We start from the raw sequence: 23,007 nt of genomic DNA, 5'->3' as shown, positions 1-23,007 counted from the left end.
CGAAGTCAGGCGTGGACGCGTCGGCTTCGGAGCGTTACTGGTGTTTTTGTCACAGGCTCCGTCAGACGGTTAGAGATTTAGTGCTACAGATATATTTGGTTCAGCCAACTGCCACGTCCGCGTCGTAAAAAAAGATGTATTGTGACTGTTCGTCTCAAAGGGTGCAGGCAGACTGTCATCATGCAGACCGGGATCGAAAGGATATACATGTTTTTTTGTTTTCTAGAAAGAAAAATTCAGAGGAGGAGACTGTCCAGTCAGTTAAGGCTATAACTGATTGTCAAAAACAAACAAACAAACAATAATGGGCGGGGGGGGGGGGCGGGGAGGGAAGGAGCTTTAAACTTAAGTAAAGAATGCACAACTCCTACGTCACAGAGTTCTTAAAAATACTACGAAAAATGTATCATCCCCATACGAAAGGGCCAAGGAGATAAGCAGGCTGCTCACAACGAAACGCAAACGGCTGTCGAGGAAGGACCAAGATGCTCTCGGCTTTGCTTATCATGAAGCAGAAGCCGGTGGGGGGTGGCAAATGTTGCTGGAGACGTCAAGAGCCGTTGTGGGTGACGCGCGACAGAAACCGGTCTTTCCAGACCCAGCCGATGGGAGTAGGAGTCAGGAAAGCCGCCTGTGGCGGCACAAGCCAGGTGGTCACAGTTCTCGGGTGCGTCCCGTTAACCACTCCCCTCGCGACTCCCACAGACAGGTGGTCACGGTTCCCGGGTGCGTCCCGTTAACCACTCCCCTCGCGACTCCCACAGACAGACGAGTTCCCGTGTGCGCTTTCGCACCGCGCGCCGTGTAAGTGACCCATCGCGAAGTCGATTATGGCGCATCGGCAGGACCCCGGGCTGCTGTTAAAGTGACGAGATGCGCTCGTGTTTGGTGACTAGCGAAAACGTGTCGCGCGTGCGACGAGCGAGCAGTATGACTGGCAATGTGACGCACGAACACCGTGTTCATCATTCAAAACCGGGTTCCGAAACAGAACGAGCAGTCCGCGCCCTCCAAGACGACGTCGTGGGGGGACTCCTGATGGTCTGAGCGTTTTGCCGTGCGACTTTCCATATTGCGTTCATTATCTAGATCAATAGGTATTAATTTTATACCCGGACCCTCCTCCCCCCCCCAAAAAAAAAAGTAGAGCTGTTTTCTGTTTTGGGGAAAAGTTTACAAGTCGCTCAACTCCCAAGTGAAGACTCCAGAGTGGCCTTTCTCGTTTGTGGTTTTTTCTGCCATGGCTTTCTGACTTCTAGTTGGCGATTTTCTGTCTCAGAGTAGGGGTAAGAACGAAATCAAATATTTGACCATGACTTGATTTGAGAGTCAATGAAAGGACCCGAATTGCTTTGTCAGTTGATACGTAGAATAAATAGCCTCTCGGGCAGGCGTGTAGTAAAAATAAGTAATGACGTGCCACGTCGGCACGTGACACGTGAATCGTAATCAGATGGTAACAAGTGTCCCTCATCTTTCCCGTATTCAGATGTATCAGAACGTGGACGGCCATGTTGCAGAATGCCCCTCCATCTACCAAAACAGGCGACCTTACAGCAGACAGGTGGATGCAGGGCTGTCTGCCCCAGAGGCTCGCGTCGAAGATTCTAGAGAAACAATTTAGTCTTACGGACTCGCCCCTCCCAGTCCGCCTACCTTCAGAAGGTTACCGAAGACCAAAACGAGTCAACTTCATCACCAAAAGAAAGTATACTCTCAACCACTGCTTTGCTGGGCTTGTCTCTAGGAGCTCTCTGCATTCACTCTTGTTTTCAATGGGACTTTTGTGACGTCGAATCAGCCTCCGCGCGAGGCAGGAGGAGCCGGTGATTCGCTCTGCATCCGAAGGCCTTCTCAGGCTGGCTCGAGTGAGAATTGTGTCCCCAAGGTATAGTATATTCTTGTAAATACATAAAAACAGAAAAGCATTTTGCTAAGGAGAAGCCGATATGATTTTTTAAAAATCTATGTTTTAAAATAATATGTAACTTTTTCAGCTATTTAGTGATATATTTTATGAATGGAAATAAAATTTCTACTGTAGAAACGTTCGTTATTGAGCTGTTTATGTGGTGCGTCGAGGTCGAGACTTGACTGGAGATCACAGACCTACTGAAACTGTGTGTGATATTTCGTTTGTCGAGTGCGTTTTTTTCCTTACCGAGAAGGCCCACTTTTTTCATCGGTTTTAAAAGGGCCTTTGACTCCTGCCCCCGGACTAGGAGGAGAACAGCTCATGGTGGTCACCTGCCGTCCCCTCTGCAGCTCCTTGATGCAGACCCTTAGTCCCTCGAAGCTTAGCACCCTCCAGCCCCCAGGCCGATAAACTTGGACTTGTCATTACATGTCGGGTGGAGAATGTGGTGACGTTCTGCCGTTTTTTTCCTTTCTTTTTCCTTCCTGTCCTCCCTTCTAGTGTAGGGGTTACAAACAAGAGTCCGCCTAGGCTGGAAAGCTCTTCCCGCCACTTCGTAGCTATGCGATGTTGGGCCTCAGCTTCCTCTTCTGGAAAATGGGATCCTAATGGCGTTTACCTTATAGGGTTGCCGTAAGAGTTAGATGCATTACATAGATCATGTCTGTATGTTATAAATAGAGGCGTATGTTATCTAAACATGTAAATCACTTAGATCAACGTCTGGCCCACAGATACAATCCAATATTGTCACTCGCGCTTCCCTTTCTGGTCTTAACCCCTGGCTGCGGACTAGGGCCACCATAAACTCAGATCCACTAATCCCTCTTCACCTCACTCTCCTTCCTACCTCTTCTTCATCCATTGTTTTTCCGAGTCACCGACAGATCCGTCATCCTGAAGTCTTGAGTCGCATCGGTCACTTCTGAGCTGGAATAAATGTGCCCTCTTGTCCTGGAACTCTGTACCCTGCCGGGATTCAGGACTTGGAGCTTATTCTTCACACGGTACTCGTCCCTGGCGACCGTGACAAGCACGTCCCAGTCCTAGATCTGTGGAGCTGCTCTGGTCCCTCTGGCAGCCCACGCCTCGGCCCGGCCTTCCGGTCAGGCCAGCAGATCCTCTGCTGATGCGGTGAACCCGTGCACCCCGTTGCCACAGCCTGCGAACCTCGGAGCGTGTGCCCGGGCCGACTCACAGCCTCCGAGGCTGGCCCGGGGGTCTCCCCCGGATGCTTGGCCCTCGCCAGAAAGCCCTCTCTGCTTTGGTTGGTGAGGGGCCTTCTTCCTAGCGCCCAGTGCCATACTGATTCATCTTCTCTGGTATGTATCCTTCTGTCATCTTGACAGGGTTTGAGGGCGTGGAGTCACAGGCGCTGGGGACGCCCTCTTGAACTGCTGGTCAAAAACCTCATCAGGGGTCTCAGGGAGGAAAGCACGAGTGAGTGAACATTTCCGGGACCGTCCTCCTTTCCCTCCGGACAGAGCGATCTCGGTCAGGACTCACACACGTGCTGAACATGACCGCACTGCCGACAGAGCCAAACAAGGTCGTTTTTGGGGTACAGTCACCTACCCAGCACACCCCCTGTGGCGGCAGGAAAGGCACCAAAGAAGTCGATGTCCTTGAAAAGCAATGTCCTCTTGCTCGCGAGCGTTGTAGCAATGGTATCACGCTCTGTGCAGACTCCCAGATCCTGCTTTCTTTTAAAAAAGAAAAAAAAAATCAGCGTCGTGCTTCTGAGACCCGCTCACGGTGGGTGTCACACGAGGCTCTCGCATCTCGCAACTTCCCACGCGGACGGGACATTTAGAGTGCGGAAAATGAAATAAGATTCCACGAAGCGCAGCTCTCGCCGCGGATTCAGGCTCAGTTTGAGTCAAGCTGCGTCCCCCCGTCGGAAAGACACCTGGTAGCACGGTCAGAACACAACTGGCGAGCGCGATTTTAGGGGCGCGGCGCTGCGGCGGCTCGGACAGCCCCGCCCGCCGCGCCTTTGCCGCGCTCCCGCCAGCAGGTGGCGCCCCAGGACCGCCGTTTTAACCCGCGCGTCAGGCCTGGCTTGGTTACTGCACCTGGACCCTGGAAAGACACGTTTTAAGAAGCCGAATTCCAGAAAAGGTCCAGCACTTGATCGGAAGGAAAACAACCCTCTCTACATATAACTTCTGTCCCTTTATTCAGCATCCAGTCGTTTCTTAACTCTGATGGCCGTCGTGCATTCTAGGTGCGTGACCGATCACCTTCCCGACGGCAATGAGCAGCCTAAGGTCAGATTTTTTTGACGGGACCTGGTTTTTGTCGTTCCGTTGGGGGCCGTGCATTCACCTGCACGCACGGTTGACTCTCGAACCTCTTCCTGGAGCATCTTTCATGCTCAGTATTGTGTGAGCCTGGACTGGCTTCCTGCACTGAAAGAGTCTATTTCCTGGAGATTTTTTTGGACTAAGAAAAGCACCCAGGGGTGTTTGGCCCGCAGCAAGACGATGTCCTGGGTGACCTCTTATCACAGCTCCAGCCCTTCAATTATCCATCTTCCTTTCTACCCCTCCCTCCCTCCCTCCCCACGGCCTGCCTTCTCTCTCCTGAGTCCTTCGTGAAGGACTTTCACAGTAACAGAGTTCTCTGAATTCCTCTGCCACTCCCAATATCACTCTGTCAAAAAAAAAGTGAGATCAGCATTCACATTCCTTTCTGTCTATGCCACAATCACCATCAGCAACAGGAAGGAAAAAAAAAAAAAGAATGGTGGGGGGAATTTTTGGGTAAGAAAGTCTCATCCTTTGAGTGTCTAGAGGCCCAGCCTGTGTTCAAACCTAAATGATCTGAATGAGGCAGAAAAGGCTTCGGTGGGCATGTAAAGTTTACCGTCTTATCCATTTTCAAGCGTACAGCTCAGTGGCATCAGGTACGTTTGCATTATACAGGTCTCCCTGCCATCATCTCCGGAACTTTCCCATCCTCCCCGACTGAAACTCTGTCCCCACCAAGTCCCAACCCCCCACGCCCCGCGCCCGGCCCCCGGCACCCCCCGTTCTACCTTCTACACTGTGGATGGGACGCCTCCGGGGACCTCACAGGGGTGCAGCACACGGAGTGTGTCCTGTTGGAACTGGCGTGTTCCATCTAGCGGGACGTCTTCAAGGGTTGCTTTGCTGAGTTCTTGAAACGAACATTTCTTGACGACACACGGTGACCCAGAACTGCGCTCAAGGCTGCCCGTGCATCGTTTCACTTAACGAAGCGTGAGGTGGGAGCTCGTCGTGTGGCCGTTTAACAGCCCATGAAGCCAAGTTCAGAAGGTTAAGCCACTCGCTTGGATCCAGGGAGGCGGTACGTGCAGGCCTGACCTGGAATGCTCCGTGCCCGCCTCAGAGCCACACGGCCCCGTGGCTGTCTCGGCTCCTTCCTGTGGCTCTTCCTCTTGCTTTGGCTCAGTCCCCAGCCAGGGAAAGCCCCCCGGAAGCAGCAGGGGTACAGGAGCCCCGACCCCCAAAATCGGCCTTGAACTGCAGATGCGTGCGTAGGAAGGCCATTCGTCTCTCTGGCATAGAGAAAAAGTCCTGCGTACGCTCCGTCCATGAAAACTTGTCTATCGTTGAAGGAAGCGGGTGCGTGAACTGTTTCGACGGAGAAAGGAAATAAAAATCCGACCCTGGCTTTTTCATAATTTTCTCCAGCTGCTGCTACGAGTCTTTCAGTGTAAAAGAAAAATTAAAGCAAAGTCAACTATCATATACTCAGCAGCCGGAATCTAAGAACCATATCTTATACGGTTAGACACAAATTGTGAGGCCACGTCTTTATATAAGTTAAGTTTAAAAACCCAGCTTTTGGATGCGTAGTTCCTATACTGTACAATTCACCTATTTCTAGTGCACAGCTCAATAACTCGGCTTTTTGCCGAGGGTCAAACGGGGTCAAACAGGTAAGCCCCAGAGGGCTGTTTAGTGCGGCATAGGCTGCCACACTAGTTTCGTATCGTTAATTTATCTGTTTCTTTTTTTTATTTGTGAGTGTCGTTTCTATATCCATGCCTATTTCGTTCCTCAACCCCCCGCGCCTTCAAGCTCCGTGTGTCGTAGGTTATTTGGAATTCCATTATCGCGTGATTGGTGTAACGGGAGAATAAAAGGAGGGTAGCTTTCCAGTGGGGGCCGGAGATTCAGGGGGTCACCGCACGTGCCAGCATCTCCTTGAGCCCAAGGATTTTCCCCTCGCGAATTCAGATATCTCTCCCCTGCGTCTCTCAGAGGAATGGGGAACCCCCAGGCTCCACGCCCCATGCTTGAGGAGCCCCTTGGGGTGCAGAGATAAGAGGAGGAGATAGTGGGGGGTCATGCATGCAAAAGGGGTGGGGACAAGACTGGGCGGAGCTGGGGTCCCCTTCTCTCCACCCCCTGCCCCGGGAGCCTGGATGGACGGACGGAGCGGGGCGGGGTGCCTAGGCTGACTACACCTTCCCTCTCCCCAAAGGCGTATCTGACCCTGAACCGAGGCCGAGGGCCGCGGTGGAGGGAGAAGGTGACCATGTGGCTCTCGGGCCGTTCCCTGGGTCTGCAGACAAACCCGCAGGTCCAAGGAAAAGGAGAGAAGTGTCCGTGGCTGGTCAAACAGACGGTCCGTGCAGAGGGAGCGCTGGTCGGCGCCCGCGTGGCCCCGAGCAGGGGGCTGTGTTAACCACTTTCGTGTAGCAACTCACTTAACCGTGGCCACAGCCCCGGGAGGTGGATGCCGTTATGACCCCCGGCGTATGGACAAAGAAACTGGGAAGGTCAATGTCTCGCCTAAGCTCAGACGGCAGGTGGCGAGGCCCGGATCAGAAGTCCCCCGGTCACGCCTGGGCCACGGACGGGCGCCGCACACGCACCGTGGGATCCTACACGTCCCCACACACACGTGGGCGTGCGACACACGTGCGTCGATCCCGCACAGCCTCCTCCACGTCTGAACACAAGACAGGCGAGGGGCGCAGCTCCGACACCAGGCTCGCCCCCCCCGCCCCCCGAAGAGCGCGTCTCATCCGCTTCTGCGCAAAGGACGAGGTCCCCGTGACCTTGGCCCAGGTCGTCGGGGTGGGACGTGTCCCCGGAGACAGTCGAGACCAAATCTGCAACCGCCGATAGATGATCGCAGGCACTACTGTGTCACCCGCCTCTCGCACATCCCAGGGACGAATGTGGCCGCGTCGTTAACGCGGGCGCGGTTACTGTCCCCTTGGATTTGATTCCGATGAAAGCAAACGTGTGGCCGGCACGGTGTTTGGAAAAACGCTGGCGTTTCCACGTCCTAATCTAAAGGGGAATGACAGCGACCTCTTTCCTCATGTTTAAATTCTTTGGATCGCCTTGCGTTTATCCCCCACTGGGCTTTGGTTTTGAGATTAACATCAGGGCGAAGAATTTTAATCAGTGCGGCTAATCCACCCCCCCCTGGGGGGTTTAGTGCCCGCCCGCTGCGGGTGTGGTTCTAGGCACCCGGGATGCAGAAGCCATCAAGACACCCCACGTCCAGGCTCACGAACCCCGTCAGGGCTGAGAGGTGACGAAGTCAGGCAGGGAGGGGCCTGTGCAGGGGGGAAATCACGCACCGCGGCGTTTGAGAGATGGCCGAGGACCGGCCAGACTCTGCATGGACACGACTGTCTACCGCGGTAAGCATCAGAGGCAGAGAAAGAGTTGCGCACCCCGTTCATCCTCACCAGCAGCAGGAGGAGCCGACTTCCGAGTGGGTCGCCTCGTGACCTATCTCTGCATTACCAGGGAAGCTCTGGATCACGCTGGCTTTAAAATGTTCGCGACACCAGAGCTCTATGTGGCTTAAATGAATGCTGGGAGTGACAACGGCCCCCCCCCCCCCCCGCGGCTGGGACCGTGGGGCGGTTCGATTGGAGGCGTTCGGCACGCACGGGCCGGCCCTGCCCGGGTCGGGAACCGTGGCCTGTGTTTGCGCATTGCACAAGCCCCGCATAAAGCACAGCTCGTGCGTTCGGCCGACACAAGCCGGCGTCACCCGCTCACGGAGAGGACAGCCCCCGCCCCCGCGCCTCCTGGCCATGGACATCGGGACGGTGAACTCCATGGACTTCGGGGAGTTCGTGGACGTGTTTGGGAACGTGGTCGAGCGGTGTCCCGTGGTGGCGGCCGCCGTCTGGTCCCAGCGCCCGTTCCGCGACGCGGACGACTTAGCGGAGCACTTCTCGGCCTTCCTCGACACCCTCCCAGTGCCCGGTAAGGCCCGGGCCCCTCCGAGGGGCCGCAGAGCGCCTCGGCCGAGCGCTCGCGGGAGTCCACGCCTCGCCGTTGCCGGCCTGGACGTGCGTGTAGCCGTTTTTATAGTGAGGTTCACTGTCCCGAAACTCCTGACCCGGGGTCGACATGGGCGAACGTATATTGGCGCCTGCAAAGTGGCTGTTAAATATTAAAGCTGTGAGGTCACCAGGAAACCTGGCCTCGCTGGGGCGCAGAGGCCGAAGGTCAGGCTGGGCCCCCCGCCCCCACGCTGCGCCGGCTCACTGCGGGACCGGCCTGTGTGCAGCCTGCCAGGAGACAGCTGCATATCAGGATATCTCGGAGCCCAGGGGCAAAGAGCGAATGGCTGACATTTTTACCAGAAACGATCAGTTCGGGCCGGACTGCTGAGGAGAGTAAAACTCATTCCCGTCGGCCTGTCCTGGGGGAAGTGACGGGAAAAAGACAAAAATCTGAACGGATTCCTCTGGAGAAAGGGAAAGAAATTGTGGATTTCCTCTGTGTAGAGAGAGGAAAGGAGGCACCTTTGGGTGAGGGGCGGGAAGAGGCTCGAGCGAACCTCAGGCGACTGAGGCGGACGAACAGCCGGGTATCAGCAGTGGAGGGTGTCCTCAAGCTTCCCAGAGGCAGCCAGGATGGTGGGCCGTACCCACGGGGGCCTGGCTGTCCCCACAGAGGGCCTGGCTGTTCCCCCGGAAGGCCCGGCTGTCCCCACGAGGGCCCGGCTGTCCCCACGACGGCCTGGCTGTCCCCACAAAGGACCTGGCTGTCCCCACGAGGGCCTGGCTGTCCCCACAAAGGACCTGGCTGTCTTCATGAGGGCCTGGCTGTCCCCACGAGGGCCTGGCTGTCCCCGAGGAGGGCCTGGCTGACCCACAAAGGACCTGGCTGTCCCCACGAGGGCCTGGCGGTCCCCACGAGGGCCTGGCTGTCCCCACGGAGGGCCTGCCGCAGAGAGCTGGGGCACAGAGAGCCGCTGCTCTCTTGTCTCCCAGGTGAGGCCATCGGCCTAGGACTTTGACATCCGGGAGGGGTTCCCATCGTCAGGTGACTGTCTCCCAAGCGAGAAACTCATTTGAATTCATTTTAGGCGCATCCAGGAAGCATGGGGGCTAGTGTTGAAAAAGCAAACCGACAGAATTGTCGGGGCCGTGTTGACTGTCACCCACTTCTCGGGGCCTCTCCCCAGCTGGCCCTCCCCGCACCCCTGGGCTCAGGCACTAGGGAGGCCGCAGGACACCGAAGCCTCCGACTGGTGACGCACAAGTGTCCAGCTTGCGGAGTGAAGAGGCTCCAGCTCGCCGGCCCAAAGCCTGCCGAGCAGCTGGACGGGGGAAAGCACCTGGCGGGAGTCCCCCCCCCACACACACACACCCCAGGGGGAAGCTACTCCCCAAGGGTGCGAATGCCATTTTTTTAAAATCAGGAAAAACGAAGAGTCAAATCCCACCACCTGTCTCTATGCCCAAAGGGGTGCTGGGCCTGGGAAGGGAACGTGCCAGAAAGTTCTGACAGTGTGAATAATTTAAATCTGGCGTTCATGGCTTATCCCGTTATTCAGCACCCATTCTGGGGCTTATGCTGCACCAGGAGGAGCTTAGATATTAAAGTAAAAGTTCCCCCGTTTCTGTCCCCTTTCCCACGAGCGGTCACCCCCAACCTGTGTGACCAGAAGCTCTAGTTGGGGTTGGCGAAGGTCTCGCTAAGGGACTTCCCTGCTGGTCCCCGCTCTCCCGTCAGGCAGCTGGGAGCAGAGCCCCAGTGCTGTCTGGGTGGGTCCTCTGCCCAGCCACCTCAACGACCTTGGACAGCTGCCGTTAGCAAATAACAGTGACAGCAACGGCCGAGCCGGATCCGGCTCCAACCGTCACTGTGTTGCAGGCACTCGAGGCGAGCGCTCCGAACGTGCAAACTCGTTTGATCCTCACGCTGGTCCCATGAAACGAGAATTACCATTATTAGCCCCATTTTAACGGACGAGAAAAGCGAAGCGCAGAGAGGTTGAGGGATTGGATCGAGGACACACAGCTGGCAAGTGGCAGCTCTGGGATTCGAACCCCGTGGTCGGCCGGACGGCTTCCGAAGGATTTTCCAAAGACTCGGAAGCAGAGTCCAGAAACAGTTTCCAGAGGTTCAACTTATCTGTTCCCTAATTTATGGAATTAACATTAACGCTTGATGTCCCAGATCCTGTGCTGGTTGTTTAAATAATCAAAAAAAAAAAAATCCGGGGGTGGATTTACTGCATAGTCTAGCTTTATTCTTTGAATAGTAAAAAAAAAAAAAAAAAAAAAAAAAAAAAACTGGGTGCAATTCGGTTTTCATTCTAAAAGCAAAAGGGGCCTTTAAAGAGGCGTGTCAGGGACGGTGGCCTACCTGGCCAAAATTTGTTTTAAACGGATCTCAGAAAACAGGCCGCAGTTCACCGGAAACCGCAGATCCCGTTGGTAGGGTAAAAAGGTTGGCAATCCAGTCAGGCTGTGCAGTGCTGACTTTTAGCCGGTAGGTGGCGGTCCAGGATCGATAATCAGCTTCTGCCTTGCCAGGCAAAGTACCTTTTCAGGCCATCAGTTATTGACCTCCAGGACTGGGGAACAGCCATAGTAAAGAGAGGAAGGTTCACACACACACACACACACACACACACACGGCCAGCGATGAGCCAATTCAGTACTGATTTAAAAGTCAGTACTGTGTTAACAATCAAAGAACAGTAAAAGTGTCGTAATAGAATTGTGTATTTCTCTTTGGCACTGCAAAATGGCAACGATTCGTGATTTGACACTTATTTCAAAACACAGTCATCGAATTAATGAGGGAGTTGGATGCTAACGAATCCCCTGAACACAGGTATAAGGCATTCAGCCTTATAACACTCCTTCCCCAGAATTATGCAAATTTTTATCGAGGGCCCACTATGACGCCTCAGGAATTGTCTTCGGAACTGGGGACAGAGCAGTGAACAAGACATGCCCCTGCCTTCAGGGAGCTTACCTGCTAGTGAAGATATCAACGTGAATAGATAAGATCGTCCCAGAGTCTAGAAACGAGTAGAAGAGAATATGTAATACTGTAGGAAAAGACACGTACTCACAGAGGCCTTCCTTAAGGCGTCGCGTTTGGGTCGGGCAGAAGTGAGGAGTGGGGGGAGGCGAGGGGACAGGGGTGCGGTGGAGGGGCTGCCGTGGTGGCAGTAGTGACAGGTGCCGGTCGTTTGGACCAGGATCGGAGCAGGAGAGACGGACACTTGTGGCTGGGTTTTCGGAATAGACTTTAGAGTTAGAGCCAACTGATTCTTTTTTTGTGGGGGAGGGGGAAGAGATTTGTTGCGGGAGGCAGATCAGAAATGAAGAGAAATCGAGGCTGGCTCCGAAGGTTTTAGCGCGGGCAGCTGGCTGGAGTCTAGACAGACTCTAGACCCCAGAGGACAGGACGGAGAATGGGAGTTTTTTGACGTCTGAGACGCCCAGGATTCACCCAGATGAAAACAGAGTCGTCTCCAGGTGGATCACAGCGAAGGAGCCCCGTGGAGGGATGTGGGCGAGGCTACATCTGGGTGTCATCAGAGAATCGAGGCACCTGAAGCCACGGAACTAGACCAGAACACGTAGGGCATCAGTGTAAACGCAGATGGGCAGGTACGTGAGTGCCGAGTCCTGGGCACTCCAATGTTAGTCATTGGGTGAGTGGGTCAAGGACTGATGTGCGTGTTGACGGCAAGGCAGCAGCGGATTGTGGCGGAGACACTGTTTGACATTGCGGTCTGTGAGATGGGAAGGGACCGGCTCCAAGAACGCCGGTGGAGAGGCTGGTCTTCGGCGGAGAGAAAGCTGGTCCACGTACCAGGAGGGAGCATGCACCGGCGGGCCCCGACGTAGGGACACCGGCGGGCTGGAATGGGTTCGAGGCCACGTGCCTGCTCTTCGGCGGCCCCCACTCCCTGCCTGGCTCTTCTTCTGTTGGAACAAGGCGGGTCGGCTCTGCACCCGGAATTCTTCTAGGTGCAAAGACCCAGGACTCGTGGCTGCAACAATCAATGCGTAGCCACACGTACACCTCGAGATGGGACACGCATAGTCAGGAAGTCTAAGATTTTAAGAAGGGCTAAAGGGCAGTCAAGCGTTGAGACGTCCGACTGGCCTGGCTAGCTAGCGCCTGGGCCTTCCTTGCAGGTGGGGGGCCCCACAGGACTGGACGCAGGGAGGTGGGAAGTACCCACCCCTCTGGGCTTTACGGCCAGGCAGAGAGTGCCGACAGGTGCACGTTGGAGAGAGAATGGAGCCTCGCTGCAGGTCAGGGGGTCTTCCTGAGAGGTACACACGGGCTCAGTGGTTGGGGTAATAAAGATGGAGGATGGGCCTGACTCCCTACACCTTCTCTCCTGCAGCTGAGGTGTGTCGGGGGCGGGGGCGGGGGGGTGCGTCAAGTCCTCTTTTTCTAGTTTCTTTTCTCCTTCTCTTTGCTCTTCCCCCTTCTGGGCCTCCTCTCCTCTCTGCAAATGGAGGATATGACAGGCTCGCTCCTAGGCAAACATTAACCCCAGGCGAGGTTCTCCTCGGAGGAGACAAACCCAGGGGAGTGAGAGGCGGGCGCGCAGGGGCCAGAGGGAGGAGGCAGGTGGGGCCTGCGGGGAGGCAGGGGAGTTCCGGGGGGGACAGTGAGGGGACAGGCCCTGCCCCCATGCCGGGTCCCAAGCTGGAGCTGGGCGTCTAGGGGGAACAGAAGCCCAGAGACAGAGGGTCCTGTGAGGGGACCAGGACTGCCCCCTCACCTAGAGGATGCTTTGAGAATCCGCATATGCAAAAAGGCAACTCGGGCTGTCCTGCTAGGTGGGGAGCTATAGGGCCACCCAGGACTCACAGTCCCCCTTCCCCCCGAGCCAGGTCGTCTCCAGGATCAGGTGGCCACGTGGTCCAGCCGCCAGGCCCAGGCCTGGGTCCCCCATGTAGGAAATGTAACGCCTGCATTTTCACACTACCTGGTCAGTCTGGGCTGAATGCAGGATGTGGGAAAAGGCCTGTCACCTGTTTGCAGGGCCCGAGGGACAAGGCCCAGGAGAGGGTTCTAAAACCGCGTGGTGATGAGATGAGATTACTGGGGATCCGAGTTTCGTTTTAAACTCCCCTTAGCCCTGCAGGGGCAGCCAGCGCCCAGAAGATGACCGTAATTTGGAGTCTAGGATCCAGGCGTGGTCAGCTGCTGGCTAAGTGACCTTGGGCAGGTCACCTAACCCTTTCGGGGTCTCCATTGAAGCCTCCCAGTTTTCCCACCTCTCAGGACGCTGGTCCAAGAGATTTAATCCCAGTCTCCCAGAAACGTTGTGGTTTGAGTAAGGCGAGGTGTACACCGCGGTGAAGGGGGTTTAAAATGGTTCCCTTTCCCACAGAGTCCCCTGCCTGTTTCCGGCCCAGAGGACAGTTAACCCCGGGTTGACGGCGCCTGAGACCACCAGCCTTTTGCCCACCTTCGCGGGCACTAGGCACTGCGTTTTAGGTAGATGAGTTGTTTTTAACGCTAACATCGAGCAACTCAGCAGGCTGGGTGTCCTTAGCCTCCCGGGCCAGCCTACAGCTCCCAGTCACGCATCTGGGCTCGCGCCCCGCCCTGAGGATCCCGATCCTCTCCCCGAAGAGCTGAACGGAAGGGCTGCCGGGGGCTCAGGGAAAGCCCTGGATCAGGCCTTGAAATCCCAGGAATTACACCAGGGGTTCCCATTGGAGGGCTGGGGATTACGAGGAGCTATCCTCCAAAACCAAACCAAACAAAACAAAACAAAAAAAACGAAACGAAAGGAAACGAAAGGAAACGCGTTATTCTCCGCGGTCTTCGGGGTCCGCGTCGGAGAAGGGAAACGCGGTGGGTGGAGAGCGGCCGCTTTCATCCAAAGCGCTGCGGGGTTCCGGCTGGACGTGGGTTTCCGCGAAGCTCTTCGTCTCCAGGGCTCTCTGGGCGCCTGGTTCCAGAAGGATCGCAAAATCCGGGGCATTTATTGGCCCAGCGCCACGGATGTCACCCCCACGGCCCCTCCCCGCCCTTCTCCTTGGGAACGGAACGCACCCCATTCCCCGGCCCTTGTGCCCGGCCCTCTCCGACATCAAAGCCCCCCTGAGAGCAAAGGACTTTGAAAAGGTACGAAGCGCCCCGGCCCCTTATCGCGTCCCTGCTCCCGCCCGAGCAAGTCGTAAATTCCGAGTCTCAGCGGCCTCTCCCCTCCGCTCTTCTTGCCCCAAGGTCTCAAAGGACAGACTTGTCACTTCCCGCCCCGCCCCCGGGTCCCGGCTGAGGCCGAAGGGAGGGACGGAGGGGCGCGAGGGTCGGGATCTGTTTGAGGGGCGGGCGCGCTGGGCGCCTCGCGCCTGCAGGACACCCCGTCGTCGACCCCCCGCCCCACCCCCGGGGACGTGGCTTCGCTCCCGAAGCCGCTGGGCGGAGGGGCGGGCGGGAGCCCCGCGCGCCCTGCCCGCGGCGCGTAACGCGCTGGCGTCGCGCGTCTGTCTGTGCTTCTCCGCAGGCCAAGAGGGCGTCCTGCGCTGCCACCCGGACCTGGCGGGCAGCGAGCTGCAGCGGGGCACGCTGAGCGCCGAGTCGCAGCGCGAGCAGAGCGGCGCGGGCCTCGCGCGCCTGGGCGCGGGCGAGCGGCTCCGGCTGGCGGAGCTCAACGCGCAGTACCGCGCGCGCTTCGGCTTCCCGTTCGTGCTGGCCGCGCGCCGCAGCGACGCGGCGGCGGTGCCCGGCGAGCTGGCGCGCCGGCTGCGGTGCCCGCCCGAGCAGGAGCTGCGCACCGCCCTGGGCGAGGTGAAGAAGATCGGCCGCCTGCGGCTCGCCGACCTGCTCGGCCGCGATCGCGCGCTGCGGTAGCGGCCGCGCGCGCCGCCCACCCGGGACGCACGTCGGGACGCGCGGGGACCGCGGCCCTGCCCTGCACAAAGGAAGGGGGGATCGAGGCCATCATAGGAATCATGAGCTCTGTTGTCCCCCCTCTTCCCCCTCCACCCCCAAAACACACACACTGTCCACGCGCGCGCGCACGGTCCCCAAAATATCCCTGTAGTTTGGCGCTCTGCCCCGATGTATCCAGCTCACTGCTTTAATTCTCACGCCCTTTGCGGCCCCGGGCGCCGCCGGCCTTGGATCCCGAAGCGCCGGGTAGCCAGGCGTGGCTCCCCACCCTCTCCCGCCCGGCCCGAGCCGCAAGGAAAAGGGATCTTGTGTTCTGCAGCGGTTTGTCTGGTTTCTTGTTTGTTCGTTTTTTCTTCTCCACCTCGTTCGCTGCGCCGACATTTACACCTGAGCGGGAGCGGCTTTCTCGCGCTGCGGGAGGGGAACGCGAGCTCGGGCCCCGGCCTGGCCTGGCGCGCGGGGGCGGGGGGCGGGTGGCCCCGTGTGCGAGCACGGTGGGCGGGAGGGAGCGGGGGCGTCTCCGTGACCCACGCGCCTGAAAGTCGGGGGCGGGAGGCCTCGCGTCTCTCCCCGAGGTGGGCCGCCCAGGACAGCTGGCTGGTCAGACTGCACGGGAAACCCATCAGTCATTAAAGAAATAAAAATATGTAAAATAGTAATAATGATAATGATGCTAATTTAGTAATGCTCATTGAGCGGTCACGGGTGTTCTGGCTCCCACCGACCCCAGAGCGCGGATAACGCGGGCCGTGGAGGGAAATCGGGGCGCATAAAGCATGCCGGCTCTGGGGAGCGCATGGGCTCTCCGGGGCCCCAGCCGCTCCCTGCACTGGCGGCCACAGGGTCCACCACGGCGGCCACCGCAGGACGAGCCCAGCACATTCTCTCCCTCAGCCACACACGCCGGGAGGTCTACCCGACCCCGGCGAGTACTACTCAGGCTTCTGTCGGCGGAGGCGGAACAGGCCTTGCGCGGCGGCCTCAGCGCGGCCAGGGGAAGAAGCGGCCGCCCCCGGACCAGACCTCCGCGAGTGACGCTCGGGCTGGGTTGGCAGCAGCGGCAGCAGCGACAGCGCCTTTTCTCGTGGAAAGCGAGGAGGCTGCCCTTTCTGGCCGGGGGCTCGAATTCACCAGAAAGAAGAAACTCTGGTAGCACCAGGGGCTGTGGTCTAAGCACCTCACTCCCCTTCCCCGTCTTACGGGGTTCCCTGTTGTGGGGAGGGGGAGGGCCAGAAACTGGTGAGACGGGTGGGGATGTGGGGGTCCCAGGGGAGTGAGCCGAGGCCACCAGCGTCTTTGCAGACGGGACCTGTGTCAGACGCCTTCTCTGCGTGTGGGGAAGCCAGGTGCACACCCCGGAGGGAACTCCGGACTCTGTTTCTGTCCTGTAGGACCCTGAGGCACTGGTGGAGCCCTTGGGGGGGTGGGGCGCTAGAGCCTGTCTCCCCCTGCCCGGGGCAGCTGGGGGCTTTCTCCACACCCACACGTGAAACCTGTTGGTTGGCAAACAGCATTTCCGTGGCCCAGGACAGGAGTGCCTGGCCTGACACTCAGAATAAGGCACGAGATTCAAGGCGCCCTGCCCAGCCCTGGCTCAGTCCAGCTTGTGGAAGGATGGGCCCCCAGGGGCAGAGTCTGGGCTCTCTCTGCAGCCGCCCTCACCCTGAGCTAGGCGGGCCTCCCCAGGGAAATTGCCAACGGTGTTTGCAGACCAGTGTAGACGTCGCCCAGGCCTCCTCTAGGGCAGACCCGGGTATCTCCCATTTCACAGCTACATCTCAATGGTTCAAAGCTGGTCGGGGACACTTTGTTTCTTCAGGAGGGGGGACGGGTGGGGGAAGACGCTGGATGCGCCCCTTCGAAGAAGCCTCAGGTGAAGGGGAGGAAGACGTGACTGCGCGGTGACTCTTTCAAAGACGCGGGCGCCCCCGCAGTCGCGGGCGCGCGACGCGGGACTCGGCGCCGCGCTGGGCCGGGCCCTGGCCGAGGCCACCGGTGGCTCTCGCTTTCTCCTCCGGTGGGAGCAGAGGCGGAGGCTGTCCCTCGTGCGGCTGGGTCGCCTGTCCAGGCAGGGCGGTTTTCTTTGGCTCCAACAGCGAGACGCGCTGGCCTTGCTCCGGCCTCGGCCTGGCGAGATGTCTGCGGGTTTCCGCGCTCCAGTACGCAGCACGCGGGTGACAAGCCCCGACCGCACCGGCCGCGGCAGCAGGGTGGCGGGGGCGCGCCCAGCGAGGGTCGCGGGCGCAGACGGGGTCGGAGCAGCTGCCAGGGTGAACATTTACGCTTGACTTACCGATTCCTTAAAGAAGCGACAGCGACGCTAAGAAGAGAGTCGGAGGCTGAGGCCCCGATCTCCATTTCAGGAACCCTTCAGCCCCCCCATGCGCAGGCCCTTCCCAGGTGGGGGGGCTGCTTCGCCGATTTGCACTCCCCCCTTAAATGCCCCAGCCCCGCGCGCGCGCTCCGAGGGACGGCGCGCGACAGTGCGCACGCACGCCGGGACTTCACGGGCCCAGCCCGGAACCCGAGTGGGGCGCCTTTTGTTTCCCCAGAGAGCGAGGCTTATTTGGGTCTTTGTGTCCCACCAGCGAGGGAAGAAGGGGACGGACGGGTGGGGGAAGACATCTCAACGCACATTCTTCGCATAGCCACCACTCCCTTTCCATCAGAGGACAGCCACAGGACATCAGATCTGGTTCAAAAATAAGCAAGAGCTCTTTTCAGAAAATATTTACTGTGGGACGAAAGTAGATGGATACCTCCTTTGGCGATTGGGGGAAAATCGAGGATGGAATTTAGAGAAAACTCTTCATCTGATAAGCGAATAAACTGCAATCAGCAGGTGCCTGTGTAAAGGAGAAAAAAAAAAAAAAAACCCAGGACAGGGAAAGTACTCTGAACTGTCCCCGCAGCAGAACCTGATTTTTCTGGTACTGTTGGGGGGTGGGGAGTTGGGATTCCCGGAGTCATCCTCGTTGGTTCCGTGTTGGGGGTGGGCCAGTGTTTTCAGGGTGGCACCAGCCTTGGTAATAATCGACACCTGCCCAGAGCATGAGGGGTTCCAGAGAAGGCGCCTATGGGAGCTCATGCAATGTTCATGACTGGCAGAGCTAGCTGGCCGACCTTGGCAAAGTCACCCACGGTCTCTGAGCTCAGATTTCTCCTTGGTAAAATGGAAAGGCTACACGGAGACGGAGACGGAGTCCCCTGCCTCCTGTCTGGGGACGCTACCTCTCCCCATGGGCCCAGCAAGTCAGGGAGAGCTGGGTCTTCATCTGAGCCTCTTCTGCAGCCTGCCGGGCAGGGCTTCCTCGGAACGTATTTTCATGCGAGGAACAATGGTCACCGTTGGCACGAGACACTGGCCAGCGAACAAATGGTCACCGAAGGCCACGTGATAACACGTAGCTGGTGCTGGCCCGAGAGCCTGGTCCTCCCTGAATCAGGGGTGCAACCCTGGGTGCCCCCTCTTGGTGTGTTAAGCTGTCCCCTCTGCTCATCCATCACACGGAATTGGACTGCATCATGGGATCCACACAGCGTCCACAGACTAACTTCAGCCCAAAGGAAGAAAATGGTCACCTCGCCATTTACTTTGCCCAATGAGCAAAACCGAATTTTTGCACCCAGATACCACCCCCTCTTCTGAGGCTCTTTGTTTTCCTAGATCTCCTGGCTTTGAGAACCTATTTTGGATAGAAGAGCAGGAAAAAAAAAAATGTATTCCTTCCTTTTAGACCAGAACAGTTGGTGGATCCCCCACGGCGGGGAGTAAGGTGGTTGTTTCCCAAAGACCTTCCCGCAAATTCGAGAACTTTTCCTTTAGCGGTCAGAGAGGACCAGACGCTCGGTTTGTTTGGGGTGGGGGGGGGACATTCCTGACTCCGCTGGTTAGGGACACATCTGCTCCTGTGAATGGGGCCTGGCCAGCTGTGGGCGGCTGCAGCCCCCGCCTGCTTTGCAGGATGAACACGTGGGGTCCATGCGGCCTGAAGGGGCCGAGCAGGCGGTGGACTCTGGGCAGCCCCACAGAAAGGACGCCGTGATCATCGTGATCCCCACAGGAAGGACGCCGTGATCATCGTGATCATCATTGCCTTCTAGAGAGACTCGCAGAGTGGCCCCTGGCGGGCCAGGTGGGGCTGCTGGGGTCAAACCAGGAGTCGCCAAGCCTTCCTTTGTGTGTGTGTGTGTGGGGGGGGTGCTGTTGGATGCAATGGCCGAGGAACTCCCTAAACTCCAGAGGAGTGGAGCCTGAGTCATTTCTCCCCAGCGATGTAAATTGCTGAGCTGAAGAATATTATCAGACCACATTTTCTTCCTTCTTACTGTCGCTTAATTATCCTGGGAACACGGGCCAATGCAGGGTGAGGGTTTCCTGAGCAGGGGCGGAGAGGGATCATTTCCTTGATCTTAAGGGATACAGAAAGTATCTACCTGCATGCTCAGGTGGGTAGAGACAGCCTGCCCTCTCTCAGTTACAAGGGTCACAGGTTCCCTAGTTTCCAGGAGCCACAAATATGGGGGAAAGCAGGGTCCCCCAAGCTGGAGCAAACACCGGGGACCTTTGAGCAGGGAGGGAGCCCTGTCAATGATCTGTGGATTCAAGGAGTGTCTCATCTGCCCAGAGGAGCAGCCCGCCCCTTCCGGTGGCCCCATCCCCCTCTGCGCCCCTGTCCTTGCCGCCAGGCGGGATCCTGGAAGCCCCGACCCTCTCCGAGGAATGTGGAATGGCTTCTACACTGTCAGTAACAAAGAGATGTCCCTTCGATAACCAAGTCATGGCTGCCCCTGTAGTATTCCTGACACTTTATTTCCCTGGGTTTCTCTTCTCACACTCTTTAGCCTTTAAAAGCCTGCTCTAGCTCTGGCTCCCCACCGCCGCCCGGGGACCCCAGTTCAGCCCCAGCCCCAGCCCAGCCCTGAAGAAGCTTGGCCTCCTCCACAGTGATTTGCTGAAGGCTTCTCTGGGTGGCTGGATGCGTGGAGGGCTTGAAGACCAGAGGTACTAGCTGGAAGGGAACCTCCACGACGCCTTGAGAGGCGCTTCTCAGCTCGGGCCGAAGACTCTAAGGAAGCGGACAAGCGCTTGGGGGTCTAGGACGGAGAAAGCCTTTCTCGGGCCCTGATACGGGTGGCACCTGCCTCCTCCTAGGGCCACTCGCCTGCACCCAGAGGCCGGAGGAGCCCCCCTGTCCAGGGCGAGACTCGGCATAGGCACCCAATGAAGACATGCCGGAGTCTAAGCCATCGGATGAGCAGATGCCAAGGGTCCCTTCCCATCAGCCACCTCTCTCGGACTGCTCACCCCACCCTGCCCCCGTGGGCGCCCCGATGGGCTCTCCCTGGACGTGAGGGGACACTTCTCCTCTGGGAGCTTGTCCAAGGCCATCATCGTGCGCTCCCTTCCTTTCACCCAGCAGCCTGGACCCCGGACACATGGGTGGGGCCATGCTGCCGCCACGGAGTCCCCTTGGCACCACCATCGCTTCCTTTCTCCAGCCCTCGTACCCCAAGCGAGCCTCAGGCTTCCCTGCGCTCCAGGAGCCCTGGGGGCCTGGCATGACCCCTGGGGCCGCAGCAACGCTGGCCACCCCCATTTGGGTGGGCAGGCCACAGCCCTCTCTCCAGGGCAGGGCACAGAGACACAGCTGGAAAACCGGGGGGACAATTAGCTAGTGGCCGGCGGCCGGGCCATAAAAACGCAGGAAGCGGCCACCACGGGGCGGAGGGGACGGCCGTCCCCAATAAAGTGATTGTTCCAAAGAATGCCCACATTCCGAAGACACAGGCTCGAGCCCGGCCTCGGCTAGCTTCCAGGGCTCGGGGTTTGGGAGGGGGGCTGGGGGACGGAAGGAGGGATTGTGTCTCCAGGAAGAGGAGGAAGACGCTTTCTAGATCAAACGTCTGCAGCGCCCACCACTTAACCTCTCACATTCCTGCCCATCAGGGCCGCAGACACCCCTTTCACACACGTACCCCATTCAGGGCTTTGAGTTCTGTAATGGGGCTTGCAATTCTTTCTTTCTTTCTTTCTTTCTTTCTTTCTTTCTTTCTTTCTTTCTTTCTTTCTTCCTTCCTTCCTTCCTTCCTTCCTTCCTTCCTTCCTTCCTTCCTTCCTTCTCTCTCTCTCTCTTTCTTTTTCTGAGAGGCCTGATGACACGAAGCTGAACCAGCCAGGCCCAGAAAGTCCACACGGATGACCTGGTCGTCCGTCTCTTGAGTGCTGGGCCTACCCCTGTCCCCCCTGCCCCAATCCCATTTTAACCACTTTCCTTAAGAAACACAGAGAAGGGGCGGAACCAGCAAGCAGGAGGCCCTGCATCTGCTCGGGCCTGGCCTCTGCGCGCAGGGCAGCTCGGTGCATGTCACCTGTGAAGCAGAGAGGAGGACACCGGCTTTGTTCCCAGTCTAGGGAGAAGTGAGGAACAAGGGAGATAAAGGACACTCACTGCAAAGGGCCCCAGAGATGACAGGATGAAGTGACAAACGCCAGAGAGCGCTTGACAATGAGAACCAAGGGCAGGTCTCCAGGAGAGAGGCCAGCGCCTGGCTGTCCCGAGCAGCGCACTCAAAGCCACCCAGGTGGCCTGCACGGGCCTCGGGCTAGCCCTGCGAATCCCAGCCTGCCGCGCTCTGAGGTCCGCGGGAAGGCGGATGGGGTCCGCCGCGGGCCAGCTCCCCCGGGGTTGCTACACCGATGCGGGCGAGCAGAATGTCGTGGTCATCCCGCGCTCCCGTCTCTGCAGATCCCCCTCCAGGCCCTGCTTGCAAGGTCCCCACAGTCTCCACTCCCAGCCCCCGACCCCTGGGACACCGTTTCAAAAACCAGGGTGGATCCTCTCAACCTTGCCTCACTCGATGCTTTTCAGAAGAAATCACAAGTAATGGGCGGGGGTTCCCTTCCCGTCCTCTGCAGATGAAGAAAACCAATTTTCCTCTGAGAATATTTTACTCTGTGAAGGAGAAAGTGTTTTTTAAGGCCTAGGTATTATGTGTAACACATGAAAATACCTCGGCACATACGAGCAGACATTCTAGACTCTTCCCCTCGCTTTCTAACCACTTCTTTAAGTCTAATAAACACAAACGTGTAGCTCGCCGAATTTTCACAAACACGCGGTGTCACCAGGGCCCGGCTCTGGGGACAGAATATTTATTACCTGTGCTCTAGCACCCCGCCCCCTGCTCCCCTCCATTACTGCCCCCACCCAGCCTGAGTTCTACCTCGGTTTGTAGTTAAGACTTTTGAGCCATGAGTGTAAATGCTTTTAAAAAATAAATAAATGAATGAATAAATAAATTGCTCTAACTTTCATCCAAAATGCTAGATGACCTCGGACAGGTAGCCTGAAGCTAGGGTCATAATGTATCTCGTGCCTCTGGGAGGACGATTTCCTTGGGGAGGAAAATAAATGATCAGCGGTGACAGTCGTGGGGGCCTCCCGCCGTGGTTCCGGCCAGGGGCGCTGAGGGGGAAGGAACCCGGACCATCTCCTCTGGCTGGGCTTGTCACCTCCTGGGTTGGCTGGAAACGTCGTCATCAAAGCACTGGTTTCCCTATTCTTTTATCTTTGAGGTAGAAGGAGCTTCTTGACAACCCCCCCCACCCCCTTCTGCAAATGCATAAACCCAACTCCTCAGTCCCCAAGCCCAGATTCCCACCAAGACAGCTCTTCCCCCGCCACCCCCTTCTCTTGCAAGTCCCTTGCTTTCATTCTTTGAACCTGTGACTGGAGGTTAAAGTGCACCAGGTTAGAAGGAGGAAGCTCTCCACAATAAAGGTTTGAATATTTAGCTGCGATCGGGTCGCGCGGCCCTCTCGCGAGCTCCCCCTCCCCGCATCTTTTAAAATGCAAATCGCGTTTGCGGGTGGTGGCGGGGGCGGGGCGGGGGGGGGGAGAGAGGGTCGTGCTCGGGGTGCGCGCTGCGCCTCGACGT

The 23,007-nt window shown here is 57.7% G+C and overlaps 2 protein-coding genes and 1 long non-coding RNA gene across 5 annotated transcripts in view; 2 read left to right on the top strand and 1 right to left on the bottom strand.

Annotated features, from left to right (window-relative positions):
* Positions 1 to 1,962, top strand: part of FLT3 (fms related receptor tyrosine kinase 3) — a 53,325-nt gene extending 51,363 nt beyond the window's left edge. The window contains exon 23 of one of the 3 annotated variants that reach the window (XM_036228390.1): positions 1,490 to 1,962. In XM_036228390.1, the coding sequence (XP_036084283.1) occupies positions 1,490 to 1,790 (301 nt within the window). In that variant the 3' untranslated portion in view covers positions 1,791 to 1,962. The remainder of the gene's footprint in view (positions 1 to 1,489) is intronic. The other 2 variants (XM_036228392.1, XM_036228391.1) reach the window with 2 other exon arrangements.
* Positions 1,657 to 7,743, bottom strand: LOC118609332. The gene is made up of 2 exons (XR_004953281.1): positions 4,956 to 7,743; positions 1,657 to 3,618 (listed from the first exon to the last, which is right to left on the bottom strand). It is a non-coding gene; the product is annotated as an uncharacterized LOC118609332 (long non-coding RNA).
* Positions 7,744 to 7,816: 73 nt separating this feature from the next.
* URAD (ureidoimidazoline (2-oxo-4-hydroxy-4-carboxy-5-) decarboxylase) lies at positions 7,817 to 15,024 on the top strand. Its single transcript, XM_016151899.2, has 2 exons — positions 7,817 to 8,145; positions 14,678 to 15,024. Exons 1-2 carry the CDS (start codon positions 7,971 to 7,973, stop codon positions 15,022 to 15,024), a joined length of 522 nt encoding a protein of 173 aa, XP_016007385.2. The 5' UTR covers positions 7,817 to 7,970.
* Positions 15,025 to 23,007: the final 7,983 nt, after the last annotated feature.

This window comes from Rousettus aegyptiacus, unplaced genomic scaffold, assembly GCF_014176215.1.
Source record: "Rousettus aegyptiacus isolate mRouAeg1 unplaced genomic scaffold, mRouAeg1.p scaffold_m13_p_11, whole genome shotgun sequence".
In the NCBI taxonomy this organism is placed as follows: Eukaryota; Metazoa; Chordata; class Mammalia; order Chiroptera; family Pteropodidae; genus Rousettus; species Rousettus aegyptiacus.
This window is presented reverse-complemented; position numbering and strand designations above follow the sequence as displayed.

Coding starts and splice junctions, on each gene's coding strand:
- URAD (XM_016151899.2), top strand. CDS start 7,971: ATGGACATCGGGACGGTGAACTCCATGGACTTCGGGGAGTTCGTGGAC. Junction 8,146..14,677: donor CGACACCCTCCCAGTGCCCG/GTAAGGCCCGGG, acceptor GCTTCTCCGCAG/GCCAAGAGGGCGTCCTGCGC.